This window comes from Mercenaria mercenaria, chromosome 16 (assembly GCF_021730395.1).
Source record: "Mercenaria mercenaria strain notata chromosome 16, MADL_Memer_1, whole genome shotgun sequence".
In the NCBI taxonomy this organism is placed as follows: domain Eukaryota; kingdom Metazoa; phylum Mollusca; class Bivalvia; order Venerida; family Veneridae; genus Mercenaria; species Mercenaria mercenaria.
The window spans coordinates 46430985-46444776 of NC_069376.1; the positions used below are offsets into that span (position 1 = coordinate 46430985).

Sequence of the window (13792 nt, forward strand, 5' to 3'; positions counted from 1 at the left end):
TGCAGTTTTAAACACTATATGATATATATGAACAAGGAAAATGAATCTTTGCCAGTTAAAAGTAACTGATTAGAATATTTTTTAAGCATATACATAGTTTCGAACAAAGATTAGTTACACTTAAATAATGATGAAAGCATTCAAAGAAAGTACCTAAAGATATCTGTTTCCATATATGCATATTATTTATAAAATCTTTGTGAAGCCTTTGGTTATACTTTAGCATTCATTGTTTTATGCTATATAATGACAGATGTACAAATAAACATGCATGTGTTAATTAGCATAATTACAAATGTATGTATTGCTTCATTGGTCAATTATGTAAACAAACTTACTTGAGCAATTTCTAGAATCCTCAATATTAACTTTGAACTGAATTACCTCACATAATAAAGTTTCACTAATTTTTACACAACTTGTTAACATCAGACTTCCAGTTACACATTTTGAAAATTCCTCTGTAAGATCAGTTCATCTAATTGGCTGAGCTTGATCACATGGTATTCCCAGTCTGATGCTAATTGTTTTCTGATGTGTTTAAAATCCCTTAGAAAATGACAGAGTTATTTTCCAGAGTTAAATGACCAGAATTTTTTCAAAGTGCTACATTTCCGCAGTGTCAGTGAATATTCCATGAACATTTTGATAGATGTCCAGAGTAATTTCCAGAGATGTGCGTGGAAAACATTTGCAATCACTCTGGACATGTTATATAACAGGTGACTTTTCCGGACTATTCCATGGGAAGTACCTACTTTCCATGGAAGTTTTGCATTTGTCCGCAATTTTTCCACAGTTACTCTGGAATATGTACAGCCGGGCCTCCTCATCCCCTTGACACAATTTAAAGAAACTTCACACAAGTGATCAGTAACAACTGTAGTTGTGCATGGGGCATGTTAGGTTCTTTCAACAACAAAAATTGCAGAGTTATGGGACTTTGTTTCTTGTTAACATACTATGTACATAATGATACAGTCTGCATATGCAGTTTTGTGCGCGCCTAATCTTCCAAATGCTTACACAATTCAGTGAAACTTCACACAAGTAATCAGTACCAACCCTAGTTGTGCATGGTGCATGTTACATTCTTTTAGATAAATATTCTGCATAGTTATGGGACTTCGTTATTTGTTACTATACTGTATACATACAGTCTATATACATACAGTCCACATAATTATGCAATCTTGTGTGCGTCAAATTGCAATGTGCGGGGGGTACATTCATCACCTTTAGTGATAGCTCTAGTTAAATTTGAAATGTTTACTAGTGAAGAACAGTAGAAATTTTTGACATACTTTCAATTTCATGGGGTGATTGCCAGTAGTCATTGAATTAACGCTGTTGTTTTTTGGTAATTTAGTCAAAGGTAATGGACACAGATTACTAAACACTTAAATTACATACACACTTACTTCTGGATGGATATTATATATGACCAGAATTACAAAGACTGTGAATTACAATGATATATTCTACATTGCCCTGTACACTACAGGCAGCTAATGACAGGAAAAATCTTGTGTTATTTTTTAACATCCCTCATACACCACTGAAATAAGAACTTAATGTATACAGTTATTGCTTTGTTTACATTTGTACTAACTTAATTATAATAATTGTCAGTATATAGAATTTATAGGAGATGCATGTCTGGAACACAGACTAATATATTTTTTCAATGATTTCAGGTGAGGTTTATGGTCAAGGTCGCCATTGGCCATGTCCTGTATGTGGGAAGGTATCCAAGACGAAACAGAACACCCTTGTACATATGCGTGTTCACACTGGTGAAAAGCCTTACAGCTGCAAGTGGTGTCAGAAAAAGTTCCGTCAACAACAACATCTGCATTCACATGTGGCCACAGTACATCTACAACTGGGTGTAAATACATCAGTTATTGGCCACGGTACATCCACAGATGGGTGTAAATAGTTCAGCTCGTGGCCACAGTACATCTACAGCTGTGTGTAAATTAATCAGCTAGTGAGCCACAGTACATCTACGGCTGGGTGTAAATACTTCAGGAAATGGCCACAGTAAATCCACGGCTTTGTGTAAATAAATCAGCTAGTGGCCACAGTACAACTACAGATAGGTGTATATACCTCAACAATGATTTTTATAAATATGACTTACAGTGCCAATATCTACATTTCATTATCAAAATAGTTGATTGTTTGTGGCAGTGACAGATAAGTGAAACTGACCTGAGGAACTTGGACTTTTGTATCAGAAGTGATTGTTCTACGAATATCTACAGTATAGATAATATGTTAATTTCATGAAGTAGAATGAGCAGTAACTGTTGTACATTATTTCAAATTTTGTTTGTTAGTTAATGAAGGTTTTGGTTTTATGTCATTCCACTGTAGATAATTATGTTTTGATATATATTACACAATCAGTGTATTGATTTATTCTTGTATCATAGCTCGGTGTGTTTTCTTAACAAATTTGGTGCAGGTAATTCGTATACACTGAGTACAGGGTACGGTAACTAAAAGTGTGCAGGTATTTAATACCCGCACGCTAGTTACCGCACTGTTGGATAGAAAAGTATGCCAGCGTGTCTGGAACAGTAGACAGTGAAGTGTATTTTATTGATTTTCTGCTCTAGCATTGGTTTATTTTACCTGGGCTTTACACATTAGTAAAGCAAGGATTTTAAGAACCCACTGAACTGCTGTATATGGCAATGTGGAACGCCTACAACTACCATATATGGATGGCTATGATACAAAACAGAAAGAACATTAAAACTCTCGGGTAAAAAATTTATACTAGCCCCCTCGTACAAATCGTTTACCCTCGAGTTTCCATGCTCTTTCTATTACAAAGAGAATAGTTTAATATGGATTTGACAGTATTATCAGCAGGATATAATGGAAGGATATTCTGGGAATTTTAAATCATTTAGTTGACTTTGTGTTCATAGAAAATATTGATAGCTTGGTGTGTTCACATTTTAAAGGACCAGAATGATTCCATTTCGAAAGGATTTATTACTTTTCATTACAAAAAGAAGAGTATGGTTGTAAATACTGATTTGCTTAAACCAATGAAGTTGTTTTTTGTTTGTTCAAAAGTAAACTTAATAATACTTCCTAGATGCTAGTTAACTTTGATTTTGTGCCAGAAAAATAGAACAGTTTGCAAGTTGATCTGTTGCTTTTGATTTCCTTTCTTTACTATTTGTTCACCAGAGTGGTCACCAGTGTGTATGATGAATGAAGGTTCTCCAGTGAGTATGCACCAGTGAGGTGACGTTTTTAGCTCGACTATACAAAGTATATGGAGAGCGATCCTACTCAACCCGGCGTCAGTGTCAGTGTCGGCATCCTTCCATGTCCCTACCTGGGTTAAAGATTTTTTTACACTTTCTCTTTTTTCTACTTACCTCTGTAATAACTTGATGGATTTGTTTCAAACTTGAAATAGTTATTCCTCATCATCACACACATCATATGGCACAAGGGCCATAACTCTCACACCAATATTTCATGAATTATCTCCCTTTTTTACTTAGAATTTCAGGTTAAAGTTTTGATGCACTTTCACTCTGTCTTAACTATTACTAAATGGATTTGATTCAAACTTAAAATACTTGTTCAACATCATCTCTCACATCATATGACATTAGAGCCATAACTCTTGCATCAATATCTGATGAATTATCTCCACTTTTGACTTAGAATTTAAGATTTAAGTTAAATTGGTGCACGTTATTACTAAATGGATTTGATTCAAACTTAAAATAGTTGTTCCACCTTATCACCCACATCATTTGACACAAGATGCATAACTTTTGCTCCAATTTTTCATGAATTCTGCCCCTTTTTACTTAGAATTTAAGGTTAATTTTGATGCATTTCACTATATCTTAGTAATTACTAAATGGATTTGATTCAAACTTGAAGCAGGTGTTCCACATCATATGACACAAGTTGTATAACTCTTGCACCAATATTTAATGAATTATGCCACCTTTTTGCTTAGAATTATACTTATTTAGTGTTTTGATACACTTTATCTCTCTTAGAACTTAATATTTTTGATACAGGCTCAAGCTATTGTGCAATATCTTCATCCACCATCGGAGTCATTAAACACTTCAGTGACAGCTCCAGCTTCCTCAGATGTGCCCAGTTTCACTATCCAGCATCGAAATAGTCGAGCACGCTGTCTCCTGTGACAGCTCTTGTTGTATCCTCTCCTCATTGAGGAGTCCTCAACAGACTTTGACAATGTATAAAGTTGAATTAATTGAACATTGTGTTGTTGATTATATATAGTCACCACTGATACCCCATATGGACAATTTCTTTAGAAGACTGTAAATCTTTTTTTATGGGAGGATATAGTGCAAAATACAGAAGGTTCTTGAGCTTGCCAAGTGTAAAGCATCCATACACTGATTTCTTATCACATTGTTTGTGATTTTTTAGTTGGGAGGAGTTTGGGCTTGAACTCGCCCACCCTGGTTTCATAGACACCACTGTTACCACTGGACCACTGTATCTGCTTGAACATTAGTATATTATAAATATATATATAGTAAGATTCAAAGTGACTTTTGTAATAAAGATTAATACACCTACATATCTACTCAGTTCAGACAATGTGCAATGTAACAGTAGCCCCTGATCTGTATATAATAATGTGGACTACACTCCATTTTCCTAAGGCATTACCCTTTAATGTATATCTATGACATTCACTGGGAATGGTCACAGTGGAAACTACAATATTATAGTAAGAATAATAGCAATTACTCTTAATATAATATATTTGTGAATTTAAAAGCTGTTACTGCTTACAGAGTTTAAAGGTGTTGTCCATTCTTGTACTTCAAGAATTTGGAATAGACTTTGCATGATTTACAGATCTGAGCATGCAAAATTCCTTGTGTTTGAAATAGATATCTTTGTTCTGTTAATTACAAGTATCAGAAGTTAAAGAAATTTATTGCATGCAAGGAATTGTTTGAAACCTATTGCATCAGTCTGGAGATATGGCTATGTTAGTAGCCTTTTGAAACTTATGGAGATTGTGATCCATCATAGCACTGTTTTACTTCTAAGATTCCCAGTTGTTGTAAATGTTGCTTTCATTTATGATGCGTTCTAGATCTCTGAAAGATATTTAATGTAATCATATTTCCCTTTCAGGTGTGATGGGACCTGAGACAGGATACCAGTGCAATATTTGTGGGAAGGTACTGTCCAGTAAAGGAAATAGGACATTACACATGCGTATTCATACTGGAGAGAAACCATTCAGATGTAAAGTCTGTCAAAAATCATTTATGCATAAAGGAAACTTAAATGCTCATATGACCACGCATATAAAGCATGATTTAATGTGAAAAAAAGGTAAAGTGCATCCATTAAATCATCAATGAAAAAAATCAAATTGTCTCTTTCTCTGTTTATGATTTATGCTTTGGGTAAACTTAACTAATGAAAATCATTTAATCTGGTCTCTGCAAAGTAAGAAATGGATGAAAAATGGGGAAGTTACCATAGTTTATTGATGAAATAGTAACTGTTGTGTGCACATTAGGTTTTGACCTTTTCTCTGGCCACAAGCCATTTGTTTAACATGTATAGTTTGTTTAGAAGAGTTGTGTACATGTAATGATTTTTAGCTCACCTGAGCCAAAGGCTCATGGTGAGCTTTTGTGACCGCTTTTGTCTGTCGTCGGTCATGCGTCGTCCGTCAACATTTTCTAAAAAAAACTTGAAAACCACCGGGCAGAATTACACCAAACTTCACATGAATGATCCTTGGGTGGTCCCCTATCAAAATTATTCAAAGAATTTAATTCCATATAGAATTCTGGTTGCCATGGCAACTAAAAAGAAAAACTTTAAAAATCTTCTTGTCCAAGTGTCTGGAAATTATTTTGAATGGATTTTGTTGTGTTCAGTGTTTGCTTTCCGCTTAGAGATGTATAAGGTGTTTTCTTATAAATTTGATTTGATTGTCTAAGTTGACTTGAAATGTTCTAGCTCAGTTTGGAGCTACTTTTGGTTAAGAGAATTGCTTGTTGACAAAATGCGTTCTGAAATGGCAGCATATTTAAAACTTAAATGAAAATATATATTTCTTTTAAAATCCTTTAACCTTACTGATGTTATTATATATCATAAGAGCTGATCATGATAAAAGACAAGTGTCAGAAGTCAGATTGTCTTTCAGATTGTTTTGGGTAATGTTTGTATAGAGTTCCAATGTAGAAGAATGGTTTTCTAATTAGAGAGATACTGGTTTTGGTTATTGACTTATTTCTCAAACAAACAATGAAAAGTTGCTGCACCACAATATTTATTCAGTTTTGCAGGGATTTACAGTTTTAAAGGTTCTGGCTTTGGAGGAGGTTTCTAGTTTTCATGGTCCTTTTTGAGGTGTTTCTGGGTTTTGTAGATTCTTGTTTTGAAGGGTTTTCTGGTTTTCCATGTGATGCCATAAATCAACTTGACACCAGTAGTAATGTAATATACCCAATATAAAATTTATATGTCAGTATAGAAAACTGTTGACATCTTTGATCCTACACAGAGATTGAGAATACATAATAATGTTTCACAACACATATTGTGGCTGACTGTATAGAAGTTACCTAACATACTCACTGTTTGATCCAGTAGCACCTGACTAGAAAGAAAATGTCACTGTATATGTTATACCCTACCCCTAGCTATACTATGAGAACCATGGTACCCCTGAGGGAAAAATGTACTAACCCATTTCAATGGCACATTTCTTACCTAAAACATACAGTCTGGAAAATGTGTACTATGCTGATTGAATGGTTAATAGAGAATAGAGAAACTGTGTATGATTTATTTTTTTCTGAACCTTAAAAAGAAAAACTGATTTTTGGGGATGGTTGTAGATTTATCAACTACTTGATATTAAAGAAAATTTTGTCCTTAAAAATTTTGAGAAAAAATGACACCATTTTAAAAGTTTCATAACTGAAGTCAGAATTACAATTTTTTGAAATGGCTAAAATTTACAATGTGAAATATTGTGTCAAAATTATTTTTGACTAAGTTCAATGGATATTTTTAAAAAGTTCCTATTTCTTGTCTTTAGCTTCGTTAGACAGATCTGTATAAATTAATTTTTTTTCTTCTTATATTTAAAAAGAACCAATGTAAAATACTACATATGTTTAATGATAAACAGATGTAATGTTGCCCTTTAAGATCTCTCCTTTCTTTCTATTTTCAGACAGTGAGAGAAGGCCAGGATTTCCGTGTGATGTCTGTGGTAAAGTGCTAACAACAAAAGGCAACCGTGGTATACACATGAAAATTCACACAGGAGATAAACCTCACATGTGCCCTGTTTGTAAAAAAAGATTCTCATTCAAAAGTTACCTCAGATCACACATGGCTTGCCATTACAATATGCAGATCACACATGAGTAGCCATTACAGTTCATAGACAGATCACACATGGCTAGCAATTACCTTATTTAGATACATCATGCATGTCTAGCCATTACAATATGACATTGTAGATTTCTCAGGTCACACAAGGCTTGCCATTACAATATGTAGACACATGGCTAGCCATTACAATACGTAGATTCCTCAGATCACACATGGCTAGCCACTACAGTTCATAGTAAGCAATTACCTTACTTAGATTGACCATGCATGTCTAGCCATTACAATATGTAGACTCCTCAGGTCACACACGGCTAGCCATTACAATATGTAGATTTCTCAGATCACACATGGCTAGTCACTACAGTTCATAGACGGATGGCACATGGCTAGCAATTACCTTACTTAGATTGATCATGCATGTCTAGCCATTACAATATGTAGATTCCTTGGGTCACACATGGCTAGCCATAACAATATGTAGATATCTCAGTTTACACATTGCTAGCAATAAGAGTATATAGATCATGCCTGGCTAGCCATTGCACAACATTTAGATTTTGCACATCACATCCAACTAGCTGTTGCAATATATAGTTAGCCATTACAGCATGTTAATATCTCAGATCACACATGACTAGCCATAACATTATGTAGATACCTCAGATCACACATGGCTAGTCATTGCAACAAGTAGATAGATTTCACCTGGCTAGCCATGGCTATAATTATGTAGATGTCTCAGATCACATGGTTAGCCATTACAGTATGTATATTGATCATACATGGCTAGTCATTACATCTCAGATCATACATGGCTAGCCATAGCATTATGTTTATATCTATGATCACACATAGCTAGCCATTACAAGTAGATAGATCACAAGCCATTACAAGAAGTAGATAGATCACACATGGCTAGCCATTACAGTCCACCTTTTTGCTGTGTGGAATAATATTCTGAATGCCCACTTGCCATATATATATATCTTGGGGTAAAATAATTACATTGCTGAATGATCTTGGCTTCTTAATGTGGTTGCGAAGTTGTGCTACCTGATGGAAATGTGATCTACTAAAACCATTGGTGTTTCAAAACATTTGTAAGAACAGTGACATAGTAATAGTTGCAAATGCTTGAAATGTGAAATAACGACTGATATTGCAACTCCAGATGGACAAAATGAAAATTGTGTGAATCTTCTACAAACCAACTTTGAGTGTATGTTGCCATGAATGACCTAGGAGATATTTTTGTCCGAAGCTGTTTGGTGGGACTTGTGTTATGTAGGGTGAACAATTCATTTGCACGAAGCACATTACTTCCATTACAATCTTCTGTTCGGATCACTGAAATAACCTTGCTGAGATGTGACTTTTGTTCCAGGTCATGATTCTGATATAATTTAGATTCTGACAGTTTTTTCCCCTATTACTGCTACAGCTTTCAAAGGAGAGATACATCAAGGACATGAGAAATGCTCATGAACATGTGGACTGTTTGATTTGTGAAAGTTGTATGCAAATTTTTAGATTCATTATATGGATATTCGTTTATTTGAAATGATAAATGTGGTTTTATGCTACGTGAGACTATGCACATGAAGTTAATGCTAACCATTTTTCTATGAGAAACACAGTGGCATGTGTCTTTGAAAACCAAATGCTTACTATAATAAAGTTAGTGCCAATAAATCAACATCATTGTATTTCAAAATTATTTATCTTTAGTTCAGAGTTCTGTAAAATGGTTTCGAGCTTTAGAATGGGAATATCACTTTCTGTGTCTTTAAGTGAGTAGTGGTATGGCAGACGTCCTGAGTTTTGGGGCACCATATGTGACTACACTGTACACATTTTAATGCTGTCAGTATCACCTTTGTCAAGTCTTTTGCAAGGTGACAGTTGATTAGTTATATATTGCAACATCGCAGCTGATTCTGTGTCTGTTGCAACGTCAACGCTGATTCTGTTGCGACATCAGCTCTGATCTTGTGTCTGTTGCAACATCACAACTGATTCTGTGTCTGTTGCAACGCCAGCGTTGACTGTTGCAACGTCAACGCTGATTCTATGTCTGTCACAATGTCACAACTGATTCTGTGTTTGTTGCAACATCACAGTTAATTTTTTGTCTATTAATTTGGTCAGCCTGTTAATCCATGAACTATTTCATGACACGAGGAGCTGTATGCCTGTAGATATCTGCATAAGATAGAATGAGAGCATGAGCATTGCATGCACATGGTCAGTTTTCATGAAATTATTACATAATTACATGTTACTCTTTAATATGTATATATGTATCATAATGTGGTTAGCATGTTCAGTTTAAATGTAGATAAAAGTTAAATATTGTTTAAGAATTGAATACAGGCATTTTTCTTGGAAAACTATCCATGTCTTCTACTTTTTTGTATTGTTTGCAAGAGGAATTCATGGACTGAAAGTCTTTTTTGTTTTAATTGAAATATCTGGATCATATTTTTCATTCTCTTGTGACTTAAAACTAAAAATAAGATGAATAATTTGACCTGATCACATGATTACTCAGATATTCAAATGTAACTATAGGCTAGAAGGTTAGAAAACAGGGTGTGGGTACCAGACTTGGAATGTGACCTTGTCATTGGTTTATTTTAAGACTGTCAGTCAGATGCTGTAGTTGTGATACTGGTCCCCAAACAGCTTTAAAATCTTGTTCCATTACAAGTACATGTATTACAATATCTATGAGGCAGTGGTCCAGTGTGGTAACACTTGTTATGAAACCAGAAGTCATAAGTTTGATTCCTGGTGTTTCAGCTAAAAGGTCTGTTTGTAGGATAAGAATGTTATATGTGAGACACTAAAATCTTCTAGATTTGGAGCATCATTAGTATATTGCACAATCCCACCACAAAAGTCACTACATATATTCTGATGAGTCGCCAGTATGACTTACTGGTGGTGACTGTCAAAAAGCTTAGATAAAACAATGTATTGTTATAGTAGTATTCTACAAAACATGAACCGTAACCCAGACATTTTGGTACCAGTTATTACGTTTATGACGGATTTACTTCCCTTACTAAACAGTAGTTCAGAAAAGTTAAGATGCCAAAATATCAAGCAATATGTCTCATACAATGTCATTTATAGCTCTTAACAGACCAGAAAATTGTTGTAGATTTATTTGTAATACTAGTTGCTTAACCCCTTGCCCTGCTAAATTTCTATGATGAACTTGTCCGTCTTTCAGTTTGGACAGTGCCATTAACTGTTAAAAGGAGTGCTTACCAAAAAAGTACTGGGTGAATGGTGAACAGTGCAGATCATGATCAGACTGCACGGATGTGCAAGCTGATCATGATCTACACTGGTCGAAAAAGCAGAATAAATTGTGTCCAGCAAGATAAGGATTAATTATAAAATATGATGAATGTCCTTTTATGAACTTTTAAGATAATGTTATTTCATGACTCCTTATTTTAGTTACTGTCCCTAGTTTGTGCTGTTGACTGTCTATAGTTCATTACTAAATTTCCGGGGCTAAAGTCCAAACTTGAAGAAAAGATATGGAAATTTGTTTCTGATGTCGTGTAACAAGAGGGACCTTAGGCAATAGTTTAGTTTTGACTATGACCCAACCATTCAGTAAGTGTATACTACATAGATTTAGTAACTTTTTGTTAAACAGCGATTTCAGTTATTCATTTCTATATATATATTGTGATGATACATTTATAATTTGTTTTTTCAGGAGCAAGAGGAAGTACTGGTGGTGGATTCCCGTGCCATCTCTGCGACAAAGTTCTAACGACCAAGAGTAACCGGAGTATACACATGAAAATCCATACTGGAGAGAAACCCCATGTTTGTACGGTCTGCAACAAGGGTTTTCCATACAGAAGTTATCTCAAGTCACACATGGCCAGCCATATGAATATGCATTTCAAATTGCAATAAACTGATAGACAAGTGTTCTCCCATACATTGTCAGACAGACGAAGATTTCTGCCATATTACACTTTGCCGGCTGTGGAAATAAAGTTTATTTATATGTTCAGTTTACAATTATAACGGATATTATTAATATTAGTCATTAGAACAAAATACATTTTACCTCAACTATATGAAATATTTCAAGAGCTATCCTGTTTGCCCTGGCATGAGGGTCAGTGTCTGCGACCCTATCCGTGTCCGCAACATGGTTAAAGTTTTGATGTACATTCACTTTATCACTTATTTCTTGATGGATTTGCTTCAGGCTTAAAGCATTTTTTCATCATCTTTACCCCTACATCATAAGGCACAAGGGCCATAATTCACACCAGTACTTCAGGAATTATCCCCCCTTTTTACTTAGAATTTCAGCTTTACTATATTTCTGTTGTCAATGGATTTGATTCAATCTTGCATCATCACACATATATGACAAAAGGGTGCATTACACTGGACTTTTACCAATCTTTCTCATTTTCATTGTTTGAGCAGGAGTTTTTCATTTTTATTATTAAAGGACTTGAGTCAGTATGCTCCTACTCAAGGCATAAAGAGATCCTTTGCTTCAAGGCCACAGAACTGATCATTGTTTCCAGTGTTTTACAATGTATACACTTATTTCAGAATGAGGCTGGGGTCTATTAAAATTGCAAATGTCATGTTGTAAAACAACCAAATTGGGATTATTTTTTTCACTAGAATTTAGTAATATTAATACACTATTAACAGTTTTAGCTTTAGGGTAATATGTAATAAAATATTTACCAAAACAGTGCATTTCAGGCCTGCTCTTTGATGTTAAGTTTTGAAAATGTTTTGTTATTTTGTTTAAAATTTAGTAAAACATACTATTCTCATGGAGATAACTACCAATACAAATTGATTCGGTCTATAGAGACTCGGCACTTGTGTATAAACTTGAAACCTACATGATAGATGACAGGCAGCAAATATGAAACATACATGCTGTTTGACATTTAAATATAGTTAAAGTATGACAACTGAAATAAGCATGTTCAGCACTGCCCTTCTCCAACCCCTTCCTCCCCACCAAACAAATTGGCCCATGCAGGCTCTGCAAATTTGTAAACATTGAAGTCTACATGATGGACAGCAGTAAAGATAACCACTTCAAACCTACATGGCATTCTGTTTTGAAAACATAAAAGTAGGCGTTTAAGACAAATGAGTATTACACCTCTGTAGAGCAAATACGTTATAGTGGAAGAAATTGTATTTTGATGTTAAAAATCTTTTTAAACAAGCCTACCAAGAGAAAAAATCCTCTCCTGCTGAGCCTGCCTTTTGGTCTAGCTTCCTGTATAAAGGTGTTTTCATATGCTTTTAATTTTGTATGTTGAAAAAGTTTCTGCAAGCAAAAATAAAAGTAGCTCATTATCTTTCAGTTTCTTTGTTTATAGAACTTAAAGTTAAACTAGACCTACAGATGCTTTAGACCCATATTTTATATTTGAAATCGAACAAAGAGCTATGAAAATAATACATGTATAATATATCACCTTTGCGAAAAGCACTATTATGGAGGAAAAACAATATGATCGTAAGGCTGCTTCTGAAAAGTGAGATGCTAAGTCATTTCTGCACTGTTGAAATCAGTCAGACTGGTGATGAATCGGGGATATGATTTTCTCTTTCTTAATTTGCTTTCTACCAGGTGACCGAGAATCGAGAGTAATTTATGATACAAGCTCGCCTCTAGACAGACATTGACATCAAAACTGTTACATGCTAGTCATCAAACCGTGACATTTCAGTATCTTCTTGTACATATAATTAAACGTACATGTTGAACTATTCTCCTCTTAGGCGATCTTATCAGTACATCTACGGCACATATTCTGATAAGCCATCAGACAGCGCAACTGATAAATCCTATTCCTATACTTAATTTGATTTATATAGGAAAATGATACATTTACCATAGAAAATGTCATAAATTACACATTTCTATTTATTCTATTATACCATCCCGGATATTTCCTTAAAAAAAATTCAATACCTTTACGATGGTATATTTTCCTTCAAAATAAGTCAATTAAATGTTCTTACATTTTCAGAAATCTAAATGGCTTAAATTATATTATTATGTAGTACAAAACTTAAATGCCGTTTAAAGAATTAATTTGATAACAGTTTTCTAGTGCGTGCCGGTTTACACCAAAAAGTTGTTTATCTCTTAATTAGATTATTGATTAACAGTGAACAGATGCACATGTGTTTTCATAAAGAAGGAGTAGTCGACACCTAATTTTTAACACCTGTGTTCATTTGGGCCAACATTTTAGGTTTTATTTATTTTTTTTCATGTTTTACCCTTTTATTAAAAATAACAAGTAACAAGGAAAGAAGATAATTCTCAAATATGTTAAACTGCAAA

The 13792-nt window shown here is 34.3% G+C and overlaps 1 protein-coding gene across 7 annotated transcripts in view; it reads left to right on the forward strand.

Annotated features, from left to right (window-relative positions):
• The window catches only part of LOC123540587 (sal-like protein 1), a 139783-nt gene that overhangs the window by 85893 nt on the left and 40098 nt on the right, over window positions 1–13792 (forward strand). Inside the window, exon 5 of one of the 7 annotated variants that reach the window (XM_053526946.1) lies at window positions 11153–12794. The exons of 3 other annotated variants lie outside the window; for them this stretch is intronic. In XM_053526946.1, the coding sequence (XP_053382921.1) occupies window positions 11153–11358 (206 nt within the window). In that variant the 3' untranslated portion in view covers window positions 11359–12794. Of the gene's footprint in view, window positions 1–1697; window positions 3172–5178; window positions 5383–7249; window positions 9120–11152; window positions 12795–13792 lie in introns of those variants that run through there. 3 more of the 7 variants (XM_053526947.1, XM_053526948.1, XM_053526942.1) reach the window with 3 other exon arrangements.